Source organism: Miscanthus floridulus, chromosome 16 (assembly GCF_019320115.1).
Source record: "Miscanthus floridulus cultivar M001 chromosome 16, ASM1932011v1, whole genome shotgun sequence".
Lineage (NCBI taxonomy): Eukaryota > Viridiplantae > Streptophyta > Magnoliopsida > Poales > Poaceae > Miscanthus > Miscanthus floridulus.
In genome coordinates, this window is record NC_089595.1 from 31,421,038 (window position 1) to 31,443,177 (window position 22,140).

General features: G+C 42.5%; 1 protein-coding gene across 1 annotated transcript in view; it reads left to right on the top strand.

Annotated features, from left to right (window-relative positions):
- LOC136510527 (uncharacterized) overlaps positions 1 to 22,140 on the top strand; it is a 69,871-nt gene that overhangs the window by 11,659 nt on the left and 36,072 nt on the right. Inside the window, exons 3-9 of the mRNA XM_066504944.1 lie at positions 18,709 to 18,770; positions 19,699 to 19,801; positions 19,873 to 19,950; positions 20,119 to 20,183; positions 20,264 to 20,332; positions 20,435 to 20,512; positions 20,596 to 20,691. Coding sequence (XP_066361041.1) covers positions 18,709 to 18,770; positions 19,699 to 19,801; positions 19,873 to 19,950; positions 20,119 to 20,183; positions 20,264 to 20,332; positions 20,435 to 20,512; positions 20,596 to 20,691 — 551 coding nt within the window. The remainder of the gene's footprint in view (positions 1 to 18,708; positions 18,771 to 19,698; positions 19,802 to 19,872; positions 19,951 to 20,118; positions 20,184 to 20,263; positions 20,333 to 20,434; positions 20,513 to 20,595; positions 20,692 to 22,140) is intronic.

A 22,140-nucleotide genomic window follows, 5' to 3' on the forward strand; every position in this document is an offset into this window, starting at 1 on the left:
TATATAGCGGTACAGTAAACAAGCCATAACTGGAGATTTATAAATCCAAATGACATGTAACAAGACAATATAGAAAGCTTATGAAATTGTCTACAATTCATTTTCAGACCTCAAAGCATGATTCAATACTTTACCAAGTCGAATTCTTTGATCAACAGAACTCTGTCCTCACAAGACAGAGAGTAAGCAAAACTATAACCTAACTTTAAACAGCTGTAGTTTCTAAACTATTGGGCCAAATGCCCTCAAATTTTGACAGGAGCTAGATACATAAATTACCTACAACTCTTGTATTCATCAGATTCACAGCAAATCAAAATATCATGGGGAACTTTCTAAAGTTCCCAGATCTGTCCAGAGGGACATAATGCAATCAAAATAACTATTAACTTATGATGTAAACAAATAATTGGACAAAACTAACTCTACTCACTTGTTACACATATCACAAGAATACCAGAAAGTAGGGTGTTCATCACCAAAACATTTCTTTTAATACATTTCTTAATTTATTTAATTAATTAGAGGAAATGGTAAACATATATGAAAACTACACCATTAAATCTACAAAAATTACAGTAGATACTACATGCTCTAGGTAGACTACCATAAAAATTTCACACCATTTGAGTAAGTATAACAGTCTACACAAAAATAATAAGGCATAATGGCTTAAAATGACATAATTAGGAAACCTTAGTGAAAAGTGTCAAGCAATAGATTTCATATTTTTTCTAGCATCCTTAAGGTACTAAGATACTACCCACCAAGGTTCATGGTCATAGGATTCCTAGATAATTTATAAAAATTCACATAAGTATCCACCAAGGATAAAAGGAAAATCTATAACTCAAAAACTATACATGCAATGACTCTCAAATTTTAACCAGAGATTCTACTAAGCAGGACTAGCTTACCCACAAAATTTCATAATTTTTGGATCACAGAAACTCAAGATATGATTTAAACAAGTTTGCATGCATTCAAAAACACCTTTCAAGTTCCTATTTAATTCATCCAAAATTTCTACATCATGTACTCAAGACATATTTTTCTTAAATACTAGACCTCACTGTGAGTCTAACAAAATTTGAATAACAGCATTTGGATCTACACATTTGGAGTTACAAAATTTACAAAATAGTATTCAAAACTAGAAATTTGAACTATCCTATGGAACAAGCAGTCACTGATGTGTGGGACTCGGTTGTTAGTCGGACCCGCTTGTCAGTGAGACAGAACAGGGGAGGCAGCTTCGACGGCGCTGAACATGGCGAAGCTCACCGATGGCGGCTCCTCCGGTGAAACCACGGCTACCTACTTGCTCTGCGTGAGGAGAGGAACTGATTGGTGCAAGTGGCACGACCTAAGACCTAGCGGAGGGGGCTCGTCGCCAGTGATGGCGGCACGGCAAAGCTCCGGTGCGAGCTGTCGGCGACGGCAAGCCATGGCTGGCTCAACCGAGCTCGGTACGAGCTTCAGGAGGTCACTACCGTGCTACCCAAGCAAAGAAAAGGGGATGGGAAAGCCTCGGTGGTAGTTGGCCACGTGGAGCTCCAACTCCGGTGAGACCCCATCATGGCGGCGGTGGTGGAAACGGCAAATGCGCCCTTACCAAGACCCAATTGGCACGGCTGAGAGGTGGAGGAGATAGAGGAGAACACGGTGGAGCTATGGTGAAGACGTAGTTCACGTTTTTGCGGCAGCGGGCAAGCTCTGCGACGGCGTGGTTTGCTCGGCAATGGCGGAGCGGCTGAGCTCGCTTGCTGCATGTGGTGGAAGGCGACTGGAATGGAGAAAATGAAATGGCGAGTGCGTCAGGCAGGCGGGCGCGAGTTCAAGTCATGGCCAGCAGCGCCAGGATGGCCGCAGCGCGTGGCCTGCACGTCAGGCGACCGGTGACGAGTGGCGCCACACGGCAGTGATTGTCTGAAAACGGTCAGGTACTGTAGCTTTGATTCAGTGAAAATGATCAGCCTGACAGCCAAGATTGACAGCGTTTGATCTCTTAAACCGTGACGAATTAATGGAAGAAATGTACATGAAAGTTGTAGAATTAAGATAGGGCTCCAACAATGCTTGAGAAATCAACAACTAATTGTCCATGGATCATGAGTTGTATCAAGCCAAAATTGGCTCAATCAAACTGAAACTGCATTAAGGACTTAGGAAAAATTTTCAAGTGTTGAATCCATCTTCAATGCTGACTTGTGGGTCCTTTTTAAACATGTTGTGCACATTTTCATGACTTAGCTTCTAAACAAAGTTTGTTCCTTATCAAATTTGCTACAACTTTGTTTTAGGTTGCTCAGACATGCAAACATTCTAAGCTACACTTTTTAAACAGTCAAACAAAAGGGTTTAGGGGTCAAAACAAGTCAAACCACTTTTTGAAATCCTATTTAGGCAACATGATCAATATGAACAATGTTCCAAATGGCATTCTAGGTGTCACTAAGTTGTTTGAAAGAATTATTAGCCACACCACACCTTGGTCACATAAGAATCAAGCATTGTATGTACTGAAACAATGAAAAACACATAAAATGTTACATCTGTTTCATAGTCATGTTTCACATGTTTCATGATCTTGTTGCATAGTATGACTAACCATATTTCACTAAAGTGAGTTGCACATGTTGCACTTAAGTGTTGCACACTTTTCATTTCATAATAGAAACAACACACATGAAATATAATGATACGTTGCAATGTTTCATAAACATGTTTCAGGCAACACAAGCTCATGAATGGATGAATGATGCTCATGTTCATAAAATGCAAGTGCAAATGTGGAAAGCAAACACCTAGGGTGTTACAGCCCTCCCCCCTTATAAAAATCTCATCCCGAGATTTGAAAAGCGTACCATTGTTGATAGAATTCCTTATAACCATCTCTCAAATAATCTTCCCTTTCCCACGTTGCATCAAGTTCACTACCCTGATTACTCCACATGACTTTGTAAAACTTGACCACCCAACTTCGAGTCACTCGCTCACGAGTGTCAATCACTCGGACCGACTTTTCTTCAAAGGTCAAATCTGATTTTAACTCGATATCCCCCAATGGAACTCTCTCTTCAGGGACGCGAAGACATTTCTTCAATCGGGATACATGAAAGACATTGAAGATAGCACTCATCTTAGGAGGTAATTGAATCTTGTATGCCACCTTACCACTTTGTCCAATGATTTCAAATGGACCAACATATCTCGGCGCAAGCTTTCGCTTCACACCAAAGCGTTGGACACTCTTCATGGGTGAGACTTTCAGATAAACGAAGTCTCCAACTTCGAACTCAATAGGTTTTCTACGTCGATCAGCATAACTTTTCTACCTAGCTTGAGCTACGGCCATGTGGGTTTGGATAGTACGGACTTGTTCTTCAGCTTCTTGAACAAAATCAATTCCATAATATCTCCTTTCACCGGCTTCTACCCAGTTCAACGGGGTTCTACACTTCCGGCCATACAAAGCTTTAAACAGTGCCATCTTGATACTCTCTTGATAACTGTTATTGTACGAGAATTCAGCTAGGGGCAACCATTTTTCCCATGAGCCCTTAGCCGAGATGACACATGCTCTCAACATATCTTCTAAGATTTGATTTACTCATTCAGTTTGCCCATTGGTTTGCGGATGATAGGTAGAACTTCTTACTAGCTTAGTTCCTAACAATCCATGTAAGTGCTCCCAAAAACGAGCAGTGAATTGTGGTCCTCTATCCGAGACAATAGTACGAGGGATCCCATGAAGTCGGACTATCTGATTAAAGTACAACTCTGCATAGTCGGTTGGACGAAAGTCTATGCGGACAGGAATGAAGTGTGCAGACTTGGTTAGTCGGTCTACAATAACCCAAATGGAGTTAAAATTCCTTTGAGTAGTAGGGAGTCCAACAATAAAATCCATACTTATCTCCTCCCATTTCCAACCTAGAATAGAGAGTGGCTGAAGTAATCCAGCTTTCATGTGCGCGGCCTTAACCCGACAATAAGTGTCACACCTAGCCACATAAGCGGCTATCTCTTTCTTCATTTTGGTCCACCAAAATTGAGGCTTCAAATCATGATACATTTTGCTACTACCAGGATGAATAGATAATTTAGAGGAATGGGCTTCGGATATGATTTGATTTCTAAGCTCTCTATCCTTCAGAACTACCAACCTATCCTTGAACCATAACATGCCTTCCTCATCTACTCGAAAATGTTTGGTTTCTTGCTCTTTCATCTTACGCTTGATGTGAAACACACCTGCATTTGTCTTCTGTAGCTCGATAATTCGACTCTGTAGAGTACAACTGACAGTGATGTTGTGAAGGACTACAGGATGAAGGAGCTTTGACAAATGGACATCACTCTCAATCAATGAGTGGCAATGAGACTTCCTGCTCAAGGCATCCGCTACGACGTTTGCCTTGCTAGGGTGATAGTGCACTTGGAGGTTATAATCCTTGATCAACTCGAGCCATCTTCTCTAACGCATATTCAACTCTGGTTGAGTGAAGATGTACTTGAGACTTTTATGATCAGTGTAGATGTTGCACACATTGCCAAGTAAATAATGTCTCTAGGCCTTCAAAGCATGAACAACAGCAGCGAGTTCCAAGTCATGCATTGGATAATTTACTTCATGCTTCCGAAGTTGGCGAGAGGTATAAGCAATGACTCTACCCTCTTGCATAAGAACACCTCCTAACCCAATACCTGATGCATCGCAGAAAACATCTAAACGTTTCTCGATATTCGGTTGTGCCAAAACCGGAGCCGACGTTAGAAGAGTTCGCAGGGTGTGGAAAGCCGCATCACATTCAGGAGTCTAGACAAACTTCATGTCTTTTTGCAGCAATTGAGTCATAGGCTTGGCTATTTTAGAGAAATCCAAGATGAAGCGACGATAATAGCCAGCCAACCCCAGAAAACTCCAAACCTCATGCACTGAGATTGGAGCCTTCCAGTTCAACACTTCTTACACCTTGGTGGGATCAACCATAATTCCACCATCGAACAACACGTGTCCGAGAAAAGGTACCTCACAAAGCCAAAATTCACATTTGTTGAACTTTGCATATAGCTGGTGTTCCCGCAATCTAGTGAGAACCACCCGCAAATGTTCAATATGATCTTCTTCATTCTCAGAACAGACCAGGATATCATCTATAAATAGCACCACAAATTTGTCCAACTCGGGCATAAACACCGAATTCATCAGACACATAAAATGTACAGGGGCATTGGTCAATCCAAAAGACATAACAAGATACTCATACAAACCATATCTTGTAGAGAATGTGGTTTTTGGGACATCCTCAGGCCAAATTTTGATTTGATGATACCCAGATCTCAAATCAATCTTGGAAAAGACTTTTGCTTTAGACAACTGATCAAATAAGATATCTATGCGTGGTAGAGGGTACTTATTCTTGATTGTAACCGCATTCAAGGGTCTATAATCTATACACATGCGTAGAGATTGATCCTTCTTCTTCACAAAGATAGTTGGGCACCCCCACGGAGATGAACTAGGATGTATAAGGCCTGTCTTTAGAAGTTCATTCAACTGGGTCTTAAGTTCGGCTAGTTCATTGGGAGGCATTCTATATGGCCTTCTAGAGATGGGAGCTGTGCCAGGAAGCAACTCTATCTTGAACTCCACTTCCCGATCCGGGGGCAATCTAGGCAAATCATCGGGAAAAACATCTAGAAAGTCACACATGATAGGGATATCTGCCAGAGACTTTGCTTGCACCGCATTGGTCGTGCAAGAAGGATTGATGTCTCGGGGTAACTGTACTAGAAAACCCTCCTGATTACCAGGATCTCTGAGCATGACTACCATAGTCGATGTATCAATAAGCACTCCATGACGGCTCATCCAATTCATTCCCAATATCACATCGATACCTAGCCCCGGTAAAACTACCAGGTCAACCTGATAACTTCGCCCCTCTATCTCAAATTGTACGTCCCCAACTACCAGCTTGGTTGGGATAATACCACTGGCAGCCCTAATACAATAACCCTCACCCTCAATAGTATATGTTTTCTGCATAAACTTGGATGCAAATGCTGGACTAATAAAGGAATGCGAAGCACCTGAATCAAATAGTACAATTGCGGGGTGTTGATCAATCAGAAACTTACCAGCAGTCACTACCTCTCCTGAAGGAATCTTAGTAATATTAGTGTGGTTCACTTGCCCCTAACAGCCACCTTGGTAGTTGTTCTTCTTAGGGTAAGGACACTTCCTCGACCAGTGACCTGGCTTGTTGCAGTTTCAGCACGGCATGTTTCTTGGTGGCACACGGGAACTGCCTTGACTGGTAGTGCCCTTGGGAAGAGCAACTGTAAACACCTTGTGAAACCCAGTCTTGGCGGTATTCTTCTACAGCGGTGGGCGAAACTTAGCGGCTGACATTGGAGGACGGAATGGAGCCCTTGGTGCGACTGGAGCCTTGGATTGTGAGGCGCCCACCTCATAGGCCCGCTTACGACTTTTTGAAGCAGCATACACAATATTGTTGTTCTCTTGCGATAAGGCATCACTCACAAACTCATTAAAAAGAGCACACTTGCAATTTCCCATGGTCTTCATCAATTTGGGGCTAAGGCCCCGCTTGAAACTAGCAATCTTTTTGGCATCGGTGTCCACAAACTCGGTAGCATACCTTGCAAGGTTGTTGAAAGCCTACAAGTATTCATTCAAGCTCTTGTTCCCTTGGGTCAGCTTCATGAACTCTGTATGTTTGATCGCCATGAGACCAGGAGGAATGTAATTTCCCCTGAAAGCAGACTTGAACTGATCCCAAGTGATTTGGGCATTAGCGGGCATAGTGGACCGATGATGACTCCACCAAATGCTAGCTAGCCCATGCAGTTGGTGAGATGCGTACTCAATCTTCAACACCTCAGTCAAGCGGAGCAGACGGAACTTCTGCTCGAGAGTATTCAACCACTCATCAGCTTATAGAGGCTCCTCAGCCTCCTTGAAGATCGGGGGTTTCGTGTCAAGGAAATCCTTGAAATCACTGTATTGATTTGGTTCCGGTCCTTGGCGTGGACCTCGACCATCCCGATTCGCAATCGTACGAAGGGCCTCGGCCATAGTGCACTGTCCTTCCGCAAGCATTGCTATTAATTCTGTTGGTGTGGGTGGTGGTGGTGGAAGATCATCATCATCACCCGCACCGGTGGAACGAGTACGAGGCATCTGCACAATGCGTAACCAGTAATTATTGATGATGTCAGCACATTGGAGAGGAATAATATAATCGTGCCAAACTGAATTTACTGATGAGAATGAAAACTTCATACAATAAACAGAGGCAATAATTCATTCTCCAACACATCATCAAGTAGATTACTAGCGCCATACGCAGTGCATTCCAACATGACAACTTTTAAACTTAACCATTACGATACGCATTCTGAAGGGAGCGAATTAAAGTACATTACATGCTGAGTTTGAATTTAAAAAGGTACATCCAACATCAGTCTTCGTACTTAAGTTCATTACATCAATGACTGCAAAAGCTTAACTAGTGAGACTTGCTAACGAACTACTTGTCGAAGTGATCGCTGTCCACATCGGAGACACCTTGGACTTCTTCTGGGTCTTCCTCTTCTTCGTCGTCTACAGGCTCAGCTGCATTGTCATCCATCTGTATGTCCTCTTCTTCCTCATCGGCCTCAATCACTTGAGGTCCACCCACATTTGGGTACCTTGGTATGGGGCGAGGAATAGGAAACAGACGGTTGTGTAGCTAATGGTGTTCAACCTGAAGCTCTTCAAGCTATTCTTGTAGTGCTTGCTCCCTTTGAAAGGCGTTGTGGTTAGCCAAAATCCAACCCCGACGTCTTTCTTCTGCTAACTCTAAAGCTGCATCCCTGTGACGGGTCACACGATCCAACTCTTGTGTAGCCTCATCTCTCTCAATAGTGAGGTTCATCAGCTGGTTATGAAGCTCGTCTCTCTCGCGTGCTGTTTGACCCCACTGTTGTAGACGATAATTTGCAATACCGTGAATCTCCTCAACTTCTTGCTGAGCTCTCCCACATGCATCCGCCCTACGGCGATACTTGCGGGCACGCAACCTAAACTTGTGCTGGGCTGCCATTGCCTTGCTAGCTTCGTCTAGCGCACTAGAGAGGGTGTTTTGCCTGACTCGACAAAGCTTCAAGACTGCCATCATAGCACTCATTGTAGCGTTGTCACTCTGCACACGTTCGCCACGGCCTCGAACCAAGGCCTGACCAATGTCCTGAGTCCACTTAGCCTCAGTAGGAGACACTCGGGGAATGGATGAAGCAGGTCCACCCACTAACTCATCCCCAAAGCTCTATGCTATATCCATCAGCACATCAAGGGCAGCAACCTGAGCGGCTTCCCATGGGCTTCGTCCATCAGTCTCAATGCTCCACCCATGCCACAATGGTCTTGTGGGGTTTTGTGGCACTACAAAGCTCACGATGTACCATGGTACATCTCCCAATGGTACCGCCTGCCTCCATGTGTAGCTAGGTGCCTCCGGGTACCCAACTGAACTGAGCACCCTCCAGAGCAAGGTGGGAGTACCGAACTGGTCCAAAAAGGTGCTGCTACCAGTAGGAAACATGAGCACGGCCATCTGTATCAAAAAGGGATGCAATTCACGTGAGAGGATTATTTTGCTGAGAGATTGCACTTTACACTTGGGATAAGCAATTATAAGGGAGGAAGTAATGCAATATGAATGACATGAGTGAATATGATGCATGCGCGTTCCGTACGTCCTCACAAACCTATGAAAATTTAAGCTTTAGCGGAATATACGGTGGCATACATACGTTCTCTCAATTAGCGGTAACTAGTCGATCTACATGGTGCGTTGTTAGCGTACCTACAGAAAACTTCATTGTAGCCCAACCCCAACAAGATATAATGCTAATAATCACAAGTAGTAACTAAGATACTCTCCATATATACATCCCCCGATATATATACTTAGGTATCCAAACTACCCGACAAATGTACACACAATTAAGTACCTTCATATATACATGTATGCAATATGTACATACTCCAGTAACCACAACTAGCTCTCCCCTAGACCGACGGTTGGACGGTCATGCTCTCGCAACTCACACTTACCTTAGCGTAGAGGCAACTGATCCATACATTACCATTCAAATGAATGGTATACATGCAATATCACGCCGCATGGACGACGAAATAGAAACAATCAATTCCCCCAAGTTAGTAATTATATATAAGCCACCTAGAAGTCGTTTAGTGGGCTATAAGGGATGTGATCACCAGTATACCATAAAAATTGTGATTTTTGAACACTTATATATAACTATAAGTTGGAAAACCGTTTTAACAACAAAAGCTTTTGTTTTAAATAGCCGTAAGACATGTTTAATGTTGAATCTAGCTCTGATACTAGCTATCACAGAACCAACCAATTTATAAGAGCACAAGTATAAAAACAATCACCGAAACGATCAAATTCTCGAACTTGAGCCCATATAAACCCGGTAGTCAATCGAAATCTTGAAGGATTTCAAACCAACTTGCATACAACCAAGATCACAGTAATTCAACATAACATATCGTACGTTACAACATTTCGCAGACGTTCGCAAATAGATTACATCATCACAGAGTCATCGTTATTACAAAACAAGTCTTGTAAAACATGCAAAAGCAATTAGTTTAACTTACACACCCGAGTTCAAATACAAATACTGGTTTGCTGATCACAACCCGCAAAAGCATTTAGATAAGAGAATAGAGATCATGCCCATGATCTAGTCTTCATCACCCGCCGGGTGGAGACAATACTTATAGAATCCCTGATATAGAAGGTCATCTGCGACAAGATGGAATAAACCCTGAGTACGAGAATGTACTCAGCTAGACTTACCCGTTGAAAACCAAACAAATGACACCAAGGATTATGCATAGCTTAATGTAGTGGATCTGGCTGACACTTTCTTTTTGTAGAAAAGCATAAGTAATAATGATCAACTCTTAACCTGAACTAACAGTGACTTTTAGCCATTAACCTGTCAACTATATTAGCACCTATACTAAGCAATCATTTTATTAGGGTGCAAACATTAATAACCATATCAGGTATTCATTGTGGCAACCTTATCATCATCATCCATTTAACCATATCGTTAAATTACTTGAATCTACGTTGCCGCTGCTCAGTCAAGTTCTCACTATCCGGGAGAAACGGCGATTCGAATCGATTCCTATCCATCTGGAGGGGTATTCCTAACACAAACCCTGCTTCCCCCGTCAGGGTCGCAAACAAGTCACCGTTGGTACAATTCAGAAGTCGTGAGTCCGAACAGTGTCGCAAAATCAGAGAACCACTCTGCCATGAGTGCTCGGTGACTTAACCCACCCTTGGGCTTACGCCAATGGTTCCCTACACATCCTTACTTCCATCCAGATTGCGGACCCCTGCTCATGTTCCTGGCCTGAACCGAGCTACTAGGCTTCGTGATCGGAATGACTTATCCAGTCAGCTAAGTGTTAGGCTGCGTTCAACATGACATAAGGACGTACAGCGTATCGGTCCTTAAACGACTCAGACAGAGTCACTATGTTCAAACCTACACAAGACCCCGCCCGGTCTTAATTCATTATTCACATGGTTCTTTTCCACGATAGCAAATATAGCCAACCGTGATCCACCTCATCCTAAAGCTCATAGGTGACAGGAAATCACCTGACTTCTACCGCATTAAGCATGGTTAAGCATTTAACCCGTTCCTGAACTTAAATAGGATTCCAGCGCGATATCTGGACAAGGAGGGATGTATAATGCAACAATTGGTTCCAACCAATTCCTATACTTAATGCATCATCAATGAATAAAAGATACTCAATGTACTTGTAAAAACATGGGAGGCTTAATATGCTCCGGGGCTTGCCTTTCAAGAACGAGGAAGGCTGGTGGTCAGGGCACTCGGGCAACTCCTCCGCGGCGGCTGCTTTGTCGGCTTCCTGCACCTCGGGCTCCTCCTCCTGGTTGGCTCCCTCGAACTCTAGCAATGTCACTCCCTCCGGCACACCTATTGCATGAATGCGCAAGATAAATATCATGGATGCACATGAACGAATGTCAGGGATGCTGGGGGAATGCACATGTTCACTGTAGTTTGCATATTCCAACTTAAGCCCTATTCAAATCACTTTCACTTACCAAGTTTATACAACCTAATGTATAATTGCTCATCTTCAGTTAATGACCTAGCACCTGCACCTAAGCATATTCTCAAGTTAGTCTAACCCCTAAACAATCAACGAGAACATTGCATCAAGCATACACTCAAGCATTTGTATTTCAGAAAAATGAAGACTATGTAGCGGTACAGTAAACTAGCCATAACTGGAGATTTATAAATCCAAATGACATGTAACAAGACAATCTGGAAAGCTTATGAAATTTTCTACAATTCATTTTCAGACCTCAAAGCATGATTCCACACTTTACCAAGTCGAATTCTTTGATCAACAGAACTCTGTCCTCATAAGACAGAGAGTAAGCAAAACTGGAACCTAACTTTAAACAGCTATAGTTTCTAAACTACTTGGCTAAATGCCCTCAAATTTTGACAGGACCTAGATACATAAATTACCTACAACTCTTGTATTCATCACATTAACAGCAAATCAAAATATCATGGGGAACTTTTTAAAGTTCCCAGATCTGTCCAGAGGGACATAATGCAAACGAAATAATTATTAACTTATGATGTAAACAAATAATTGGACAAAACTAACTCTACTCACTTGTTACACATATCACAAGAATACCAGAAAGTAGGGTGTTCATCACCAAAACATTTCTTTTAATACCTTTCTTAATTTATTTAATTAATTAGAGGAAATGATAAACATATATGAAAACTACACCATTAAATCTACAATAATTACAGTAGATACTACATGCTCTAAGTAGACTACCATAAAAATTTCACACCATTTGAGTAAGTATAACAGTCTACACAAAAATGATAAGGCATAATGGCTTAAAATGACATAATTAGGAAACCTTAGTGAAAAGTGTCAAGCAATAGATTTTATATTTTTTCTAGCATCCTTAAGGTACTAAGATACTACCCACCAAGTTTCATGGTCATAGGATTCCTAGATAATTTACAAAAATTCACACAAGTATCCACCAAGTATAAAAGGAAAATCTATAACTCAAAAACTATACATGCAATGACTCTCAAATTTTAACCAGAGATTCTACTAAGCAAGACTAGCTTACCCACAAAATTTCATAATTTTTGGATCACAGAAACTCAAGATATGATTTAAACAAGTTTGCATGCATTCAAAAACACCTTTCAAGTTCCTATTTAATTCATCCAAAATTTCTACATCATATGCTCAAGACATATTTTTCTTAAATACTAGACCTCACTATGAGTCTAACAAAATTTGAATCACACCATTTGGATCTACACATTTGGAGTTACCAAATTTACAAAACAGTATTCAAAACTAGAAATTTGAACTATCCTATGGAACAAGCAGTCACTGACCTGTGGGACCCGGTTGTCAGCCAGACCCACTTGTTAGTGAGACAGAACAGGGGAGGCGGCTTCAACGGTGCTAAACACGGTGAAGCTCGCCGACGACGGCTCCTCCGGTGAAACCACGGCTACCTACTTGCTCTACGTGAGGAGAGGAACTGATTGGTGCAAGTGGCACGTCCTAAGACCTAGCGGAGGGGGCTCGTCGCCGATGATGGCAGCATGGCAAAGCTCCAGTGCGAGCTGCCGGTGATGGCAAGCCATGGCTGGCTCAACTGAGCTCGGTACAAGCTTCAGGAGGTCACTACCGTGCTACCCAAGCAAAGAAAAGGGGACGGGAAAGCCTCGGTGGTAGTTGGCCACGTGGAGCTCCAACTCCGGCGAGACCCCATCATGGCGGCGGTGGTGGAAACGGCAAATGCGCCCTTACCAAGACCCAATCGGCATGGCTGAGAGGTTGAGGAGGTAGAGGAGAAACACGGCGGAGCTATGGTGAAGACGTAGTTCGCGTTTTTGCGGCGGCAGGCAAGCTCTGCGACGGCACGGTTTTGCTCGACAATGGCGGAGCGGCTGAGCTCGCTTGCTGCACGCGGTGGAAGGCGACTGGAATGGAGAAAATGAAATGGCGAGTGCGTCAGGCAAGCGGGCACAAGTTCAAGTCGTGGCCAGCAGCGCCAGGATGGCCGCGGCGCGTGGCCTGCGCGTCAGGCGACCGGCGATGAGTGGCGCCACGCGGCGGAGATTGTCTGAAAATGGTTAGGTACTGTAGCTTTGATTCAGTGAAAATGATCAGCCTGACAGCCAAGATTGACAGCGTTTGATCTCTTAAACCGTGATGAATTAGTGGAAGAAATGTACATGAAAGTTGTAGAGTTAAGATAGGGATCCAACAATGCTTGAAGAATCAACAACTAATTCTCCATGGATCATGAGTTGTATCAAACCAAAGTTGGCTCAATCAAACTGAAACTGCATTAAGGACTTAGGAAAAAAATTTCAAGTGTTGAATCCACCTTCAATGCTGACTTGTGGGTCCTTTTTAAACATGTTGTGCACATTTTCATGACTTGACTTCTAAACAAAGTTTGTTCCTTATCAAATTTGCTACAACTTTGTTTTAGGTTGCTCAGACATGCAAACATTCTAAGCTACACTTTTTAAACAGTCAAACAAAAGGGTTTAGGGGTCAAAACAAGTCAAACCACTTTTTGAAATCCTATTTAGGCAACATGATCAATATGAACAATGTTCCAAATGGCATTCTAGGTGTCACTAAGTTGTTTAAAAGAATTATTAGCCACACCACACCTTGGTCACACAAGAATCAAGCATTGTATGTACTGAAACAATGAAAAACACATGAAATGTTACATCTGTTTCATAGTCATGTTTCACATGTTTCATGATCTTGTTGCATAGTATGACTAACCATATTTCACTAAAGTGAGTTATACATGTTGCACTTAAGTGTTGCACACTTTTCATTTCATAATAGAAACAACACACATGAAATATAACGATACATTGCAATGTTTCATAAACATGTTTCAGGCAACACAAGCTCATGAATGGATGAATGATGCTCATGTTCATGAAATGCAAGTGCAAATGTGGAAGGCAAACACCTGGGGTGTTACAAGAAGCATTGGATAAATTTAAGATATTTAAGGCAAAAGTTGAAAACCAACACAATTTAAAGATTAAGATAGTCAGGTCCGACCGTGGGGAGAGTACTACGGTCGGCATACCCCATATGGCCAAGTTCCTAGACCTTTTGCAAGGTTCTTATAGGAGAATGGCATAGTAGCCCAGTATTCTACACCGGGCGAATCTCAACAGAATGGAGTAGCTAAAAGATATAATCGTACCCTGATGGATATGGTGTGCAGTATGATAAGTTACTCCACCTTACCTTTGAGCCTATGGATGGAGACGTTAAAAACCACCATTCATATTCTCAATAGAGTACCAAGTAAGACGGTGCCCAAAACACCGTATGAATTGTGGACATGAAGAGTACCCTTACTAAACCACTTACGTGTGTGGGGGAGTCCTGCTGAGGCTAAAGTATTTAACCCAAATATTGGGAAGCTAGATCCCAAAACAGTAAGTTGCCATTTCATTAGCTACCTAAAAAAGTCAAAAGGTTTTCATTTCTACTGTCTAGACAGACATATAAAGTTTGTGAAAATGAGACACGTTGTCTTTCTAGAGGATGAAATGATGAGGAGGAGCATGGTAGCTCGAGAAATTGACCTTGAAGAGAAGCGGGTGTATGCACCCACTCCAATGATTCATGAGCCATTTTTCTCACTACCTACTGTTGTTGCACCGACAGTGCAAGATACTGTGGTGCCAGCACCTATTGTTATTCTGTCTATGGCAACAATGAAAGCCGATGAGGAACCTGTTCTTCAGGATCCTGTAGAACCTATTGCCACATATGAGGGGGAGCAACAACAGCCTCAAACAGAAGATGTGCCAAATGTGGAGGCCCCTAGAAGGTCTCAAAGAGTTAGAAAATCAGCTATTTCTACTGACTATGAAGTATACAACACTGAGAAATTTTAAATAAAGGATGATCCCACCTCATTTGAAGAAGCCATGAGAAGTGATCATTCATCAAAGTGGCTTGAGACTATGGAAGATGAAATGAAATCTATGAATACCAATAAAGTTTGGGACTTAGAAATAATTCCTAAAGGAGCCAAAACAGTAGGCTGTAAATAGGTCTATAAAATAAAACTTGACTCTCAAGGGAATATAGAGAGATATAAAGAGCGACTTGTGGCAAAAGGCTTTACGTAAAGAGAAGGGATTGATTACAATGAGATATTTTCTCCAGTCTCATATAAGGATTCCTTCAGAATCATAATGGCATTAGTGGCACATTACGATTTAGAATTACATCAGATGGATGTAAAGACAGCATTTCTCAACGGGGACTTGGAGAAAAATATTTACATGGCACAACCGAAAGGTTTTGTCATGGAAGGAAAAGAACGAATGGGATGCCGCCTAAAAAAATCTATTTATGGGTTAAAACAAGCTTCAAGACAGTGGTACTTGAAGTTTGATCAGACAATAATGAATTTTGGGTTTAAAGATAATGTAGAGGATAATTGTGTCTATGCAAAGTTTAAGAATGGAAAGTTTATCTTCCTTGTCCTGTATGTGGATGATATCTTACTTGCTAGTAGTGATGTCAGCTTACTACTGGAGACAAAGAAGTTTTGTCCTCAAAATTTGATATGAAAGATCTTGGCGAAGCTTCGTTCATTCTAGGGATCGAGATTCACCGAGATAGAAGTAAAAGGATATTAGGACTATCACAAAAGGCATACATAGAAAAGATCTTAAAGAAATTCAGTATGCACAAATGTAGTCCCTCACCTGCTCCTATAGTCAAGGGCGACAGATAAGAGGATTTTCAATGCCCCAGGAACCAGTATGAGATCGATCAAATGAAAACAGTTCCATATACTTCAGATGTCAGAAGCTTGCAATATGCTCAAGTATGTATCGCCCTGACTTAACATTTGTTACCGGGTTACTTGGCAGATTCCAGAGCAATTCTAGAACAGAACACTGGAAAATGGTAAAGAAAGTCTCGCGTTATTTGTAAGGAACAAAAAGCCTCATGATGACATATAGAAGATCAGATTCACTCCATATAGTGGGATATTCTGATTCTGACTATGCGAGAGATGATAGAAAATCCACATCTGGATATGTATTCACTCTCGCAGGGGGAGCTATTTCATGAAAAAGCTCAAAGCAAACCATCACTACATTGTCCACAATGTATGCCGAGTTTGTAGCGAGTTATGAGGCAACATGGCAGGTGAACTGGCTAAATAAGTTCATACCTGGTTTAAAGGTGGTTGACGACATCTATAGACCACTTAAGTTATACTGCGATAATAATCCGGCAGTACAGTATGCTCACAATAATAAGTCAAGTGGTGCTGCCAAACACATTGACATAAAGTATTATGTTGTGAAAGATAAAGTCTAGGATCAAGTAAGTCTTGAGGAAATAAGTACCACAAAGATGCTCGCGGATTCGCTTACAAAAGGCTTACCACCCAACGTGTTCAGAGAACATGTAGCTAGCATGGATTTAAGAGAAAGCCTAAAATTCCTAGATAAAAGAAGACCCAAAGTTAAGTATCTATTTTAGAACAGAGTGGTGTGTTGTAGATGTTAAATCTATTGACAATTGACCGTGACGATGAAACATGCTCTATGCGCTAATCTGTAATGGAATGAACAAAAGTAAATGATATAAAATTGAAAGATGGTAGTGAGATCAAGGGGGAGAATGTTAGTTGATCTCCACCAATAGGCCCAATGGCCTATTAGGCCCTTAGATTTGCACCTTGATCAGGGGCGCTCAACCCTAATATGGTTGGTGGACCCCTATCGTACATCACTATAAAGAGAGGTAGGGATCAGGGCTCTAACTATGAGGTTGACCGGAGCCGCCGTGACCCACCAATAGCTAAACCTAACCTGATCTAAAGAGAGTGCTGCCAGCGACGGGAAGACCCACTGACTTCGCTATCGTCGCCTCTACATCGCCACCACTACGCTGGACTCCACAGCGTCGAACTCCCACGACACCGGCGTTCACGCGGCTACAGCGCAAAGTAGAGGAACCGATTTCTACATCTAAGTTACAAGATCATGGCTTTAGTTAAGCACTAGCATCATACTACCCAATGCAATAACCCAAAGGTATCAAGGTATAGGGTAACAAAGTACTAGGAAATCCTTAGTGGCAGTCAAGGTAGACACATACAGTATGAATTAAATGATTAAAGGTGTATAGGACAACAAGGATGATCCCATCTATACTTGTCTTAAAACACCGATTCTTCGGTAAGCTTTAATCTTCAACGTTCTTCTTCTTCTTGATCACCACGTATATCTCACCGACTGGACGAAATCATAAAGTACCACACAAGCATCCATGCAATCATACATGAAGCAAACAATAGATCTAAATTAGAACAGTACACCAATCATAGAAAAATAAGTAAAAGAGTTTGAAACACGATTCTACGCATCGCTACGAACACACAGACGCGAGAGGCACGTTAATCAGAGCTATGGTTAAAAAGATACAACTACCGAAAGATCTGCTTTATACGTGGAAAAGAAAATTATGGGCTTCATTTATTTTAACTATGGAAAATAATATAAATTGAATTAAGTCAAATTGAGATTTGATTTATAAAACTAAATTAAAACAAATCATATTTTATTTATAAAATCCAATTGCATAATTATTATCCAAATTATAAGTTAAACCATAAAATTCCAGAAATAGTGACATGGTAACAACTGTTACTAACACATAGATCTCATTGCTATGAATCTAACGCAACTTGAATGGGCTAAAACCGAGTTAAAACGTAGAAGATATGATTTAAACAATATTCCCTTTATTAAAATAATAGATTAAATCTAACCTCGAATTTGAAAAGTTGAAAACATCCTTAACAGTAATATGAACACATAAACAACGTAAATACGAAACGTAATTTGAACTGGTCAAATCGAAGTTAAAACGGAGATTTTATGGCTAAAACAAGATTAAAGGCAAAACTGTAAATAGATGAAAACGTATTTTGGATCTAAACCGAAGAAACTACGCTTTCAAAAGAAGGAAGTGTATCATGAAAATACACTTTGGATCGTGGGTTTGAAAATAGAAAACTAGAGGGGCTCTTTTGCAAAAGTACTAGCCGAAAGGGTACGGGCTAATCTAAGCCGTTGAATCCAAGATGGATAGCTAAGATTAGAAAAGAGGGGGGAGAGAGGAGGCTGCCGGCTGGCTACAGTGACCGGTGCGGTGGAACACATGGCCAGCGGTGACTTTCCTCGCTGGAGAGACACAAAACCAGCCCTAAAGACCTCGGTTAGGTTCAGAATTTGAACGGAGACCAATAGGGGAAGATGGGTAACTCACCACGGTGGTTTTTAGTGGCTAGGAGCGGACAGAGATGGCTGGCGGCTCGAAACAGCGGCGTCGGAGCTCCAATAATCGTCGACGACGAGAGACAAGCGACCGAAAGCAAAAGAAAGAGGGAAAAAGACCTCGGCGGCTTCGCAAACTCGTCACTAAGCTCGAAAGATGGCTTACGGTCACAGTGAAGCGGCGGCACCGCAAAATCGAGCTCAGCAGCGGCGTCGCCAAGGTTGCGGCTGCTGCGGTTGGCTTGAGGCGAAGTGATGGCTTGCGATATGGTTCGGGGAAGGCGGTGCGGAGGCATGGCCGATATTTATGAGGGATAGCGGCGTGGGGCGCATGCCACAGAGAGGAATCGGGATGGAGACGGACACGGCCACAGGACAGAGTCCGCGATGGAGAAGGAACGAGGTAGGAGACGACCGACAGGTGGGGCCAGGCGGTAAGCCAGAGAGAGGAGAGGCGACGCGTGAGCGTGCTGCCGCAGAGCGGGCCGCGGCGAACTAGGCCAAGGAGAAGGGACTAGGCCTGAGCCAAGGGAGAAAGGAGAGAGCGTGCTGGCCAGCCTGCAAGCAGAGGCGCAGGCCTTCAGAAAAATGGCCAGCTGGGCCGAGCGGGAGAGAAAGCTGAGAGAGGGAGGGAGCAGGCCTCCGACTTCTTTGGGCCGATGAGGAAGAGAAGGAGGGGAAGTCTGGGCTGCTCGGCAGAAGGAGAGTGGGAGGGAGAGCTTTATTTTTTTTTCAAAGCCATTTTGTAAATCGAATTCAAATCAGTTTTGAATTTTTTTTGACAAAGACCACTCACTACAAAAACACACATGCAACAGCATGAATGCACCACATGTTTCTAATCCTAATGATAAATTTTAATTTAATGATTTTTTTTATTTTCCTATATTTCATGTGCACAAAATTCACAAAATAATCATGTTAATCCTATTTTCAAAAGTGAAAATTTTAGGGTGTTACACTTTATTATATCTCCACAGCCCAAGGCTGAAGCATTAAACAAAACAACAAGCTACACATTGCTTGAACATATCAGCCTCATTGTTTGAACTATTAACGATGCATAGCTTGAAGTTTGAAATTTAGAGAAGTGATATATTTTTTTGTATGCATGCCTTGGTGTTTTTTTTTAACCTTTTTAAGTTTTATATTTGTCATATGTAGCAGGATGAATTTTTCCCCAAGCTAGTGGACCTTTTCAGAACGTGCGAGGGTTCAAGAAACATGGATGATCGCCACATGATCTTCAGACTAGTCAAGAGAATCAGTATGTAAAAACCTGTTAAACATGACCGTTTGTTATTTAGATTGCAGCTCACATTATTTATTCTTTTGCAGTATCATTGAACAATCCTGACATATTTCACAAGATTTTCTCTGATGATTTTATCCTTGACATAATTGGGGCCCTTGAGTGTAAGCACTGTACAACTCATTGTGCTCCACCTCAGCAGTTTTAAGAAATTCGTCTAAAAAACAGTTTTAAGAAATTGTTCTGTGTCCATTTTAATTGAAACTTTTACACTATCACATACCTATAAAATTGCATGCATTGTTCTTTATAATGCTTTCTTGTGCGAGCAGATAATCCAGAGGTTCCCAATGTGCAGGGTCATCGTGAATTCGTGCAGAATCAAGCCCTCAATGAGGTAATGGAGTTCTTATGCATATTAGCCCGAGCCTGATTGAGATATATTTCTTATTTGTGTGAACTTTTTTTTTCACATAGGCCATACACATTGGAAATGTTTCTGTGGCCTCAAAGATTCGTCAAACATACATAATAGGTTATATAAAGGTCAGTCATACCCCACTTTGCCCCTCCCTACTTGGAGTTTATTTATCTTCTAGCTATCTTTTGTGCTCAACCATTTCAAATTGGAATGCTTGCTACTGGCAGGATGTTATATTACTGAATGCACTGGATGGTCCTACTGTGTCAAGCCTGAACTCAATTATTGAGGGGAACAAGCCTTTTGTTAGTGTTTCAACACTTCAAGTTTTCACATGCTTCAAATCAAAAATTTCTTTTGCCAATTGAATTATATAATCCGTCTGTAGGTTGTTTCTGTACTAAAGAACGATGCTTCTTTTATCCAAGATCAGATTGCAAGGATAACATCTTCGAATACCTCTGCTGAATCAAAAAGCAAACTGGTGAGACTTGTATCGTGTTCTACTGCCTTTTCATTTTCCGTATTGAGACATTGCCTTCTTTACGAGAATCTTATGTTATATTTGTTAGACATAATAATGATTGATTTAGCATATTATGAATTAACAATGATTTTCTCAGAAGAAATGTCCATTTTCTATTATACTGCTGAAAAAGGGAAAATGTTTCTTCTTACAAATTGTTAGTCATGCATGATTGACTGCTTGTCTTGTGGTGCTGTTACTTGTTAGTACATGATGAACAATGCCATATTGATTTTCTTGTTTGTTTCTTGACAACTAGGATGAATTTTACATTGAACTTTTGCATGTTTACTTAACTCCATGTGTACTACCAGGGGCGGAACTCAGTTGAGGTGAAACTGGGCTCCCGCCCCTGCTTGCTTCCGACAAAATTGTGAAGAGACAGTTAGCTCCCTAGCCTATCAGTTAATAAGCTTAACAGATAAAACCTGTCACACCAGGACCTATTTTGTCAATGATGCCTAGCTGCTTCTTGTACTCAGTTCTCAGGTGCAACAGTCATACCAGCTGTTCATAGGTTCTGCACAAAATACAGGCAGCATGGAGTAGTGTTGTAACACGGCCTCCGAGAGTGGCGGAGACCTACGCGGCCAGCAGTTCGCAAAGACGTCTCCGACCAACTACCTAAGCAAAGGCCCAGCTACCACGCCTCCAGACCCAGAAAGATGACGGTTTCTCAGACTGCTTGCAGGACGCTGCCGGTGACCCTGGCGTAGCCTCCGCCCGGTTAGCTCGTAGGCGTCTCCGGGCGGAGGGGGCGGAGGCCGCCCCGCTGCAAGGCTAATCAAGTGCCAACGATACCTACGTGTGTGTGCAGGTAACCAGAGGAAGGCGCTCGTGGAAGGCGCGGGCGCGTCGGTTCGGCCTCCGCTCGTAGGGGCAGAGACCCAAGCAGGAGGACAGCAATACTGGGCGTCGGGGGTCTGCGGCCTCGGCGTCCCAGGGGCGGAGACCGATGGCGGAGGCCTAAAGGCCCTTCGCCGAATCCTGAGGCCCGATGGGGCGGAGACCGACGGCGGAGGCCCAAAGGCCCGTCGCCGAATCCTGAGGCCTGATGGGGCGGAGACCGACGGCGGAGGTCCAAAGGCCCATCGCCGAATCCTGAGGCCTGATGGGCCGGCTGATCGCGCAGGCCCAGTACCTGAGGGCGGCATGACAAGATTACCATCGAGAGGAAGGGCGAGTAGCGGAATATTCCGAGAATGTACTGTAGCAGTTGAAGGGTACTATTGTAAACTCTGTAAAAGTGGTAGTTGAGCCCTATAAATAGGGAACACTTGTAACAGTACGGGAGGTTGGTGAAGATATTAATGAAACCACTGCATTGCGTGTCACTCCCTTACACGCCCACTCGCCGTGCCAACTCATCCAAAGCCTCTGCCCGATTACTGCACTCATCGGGCGGAG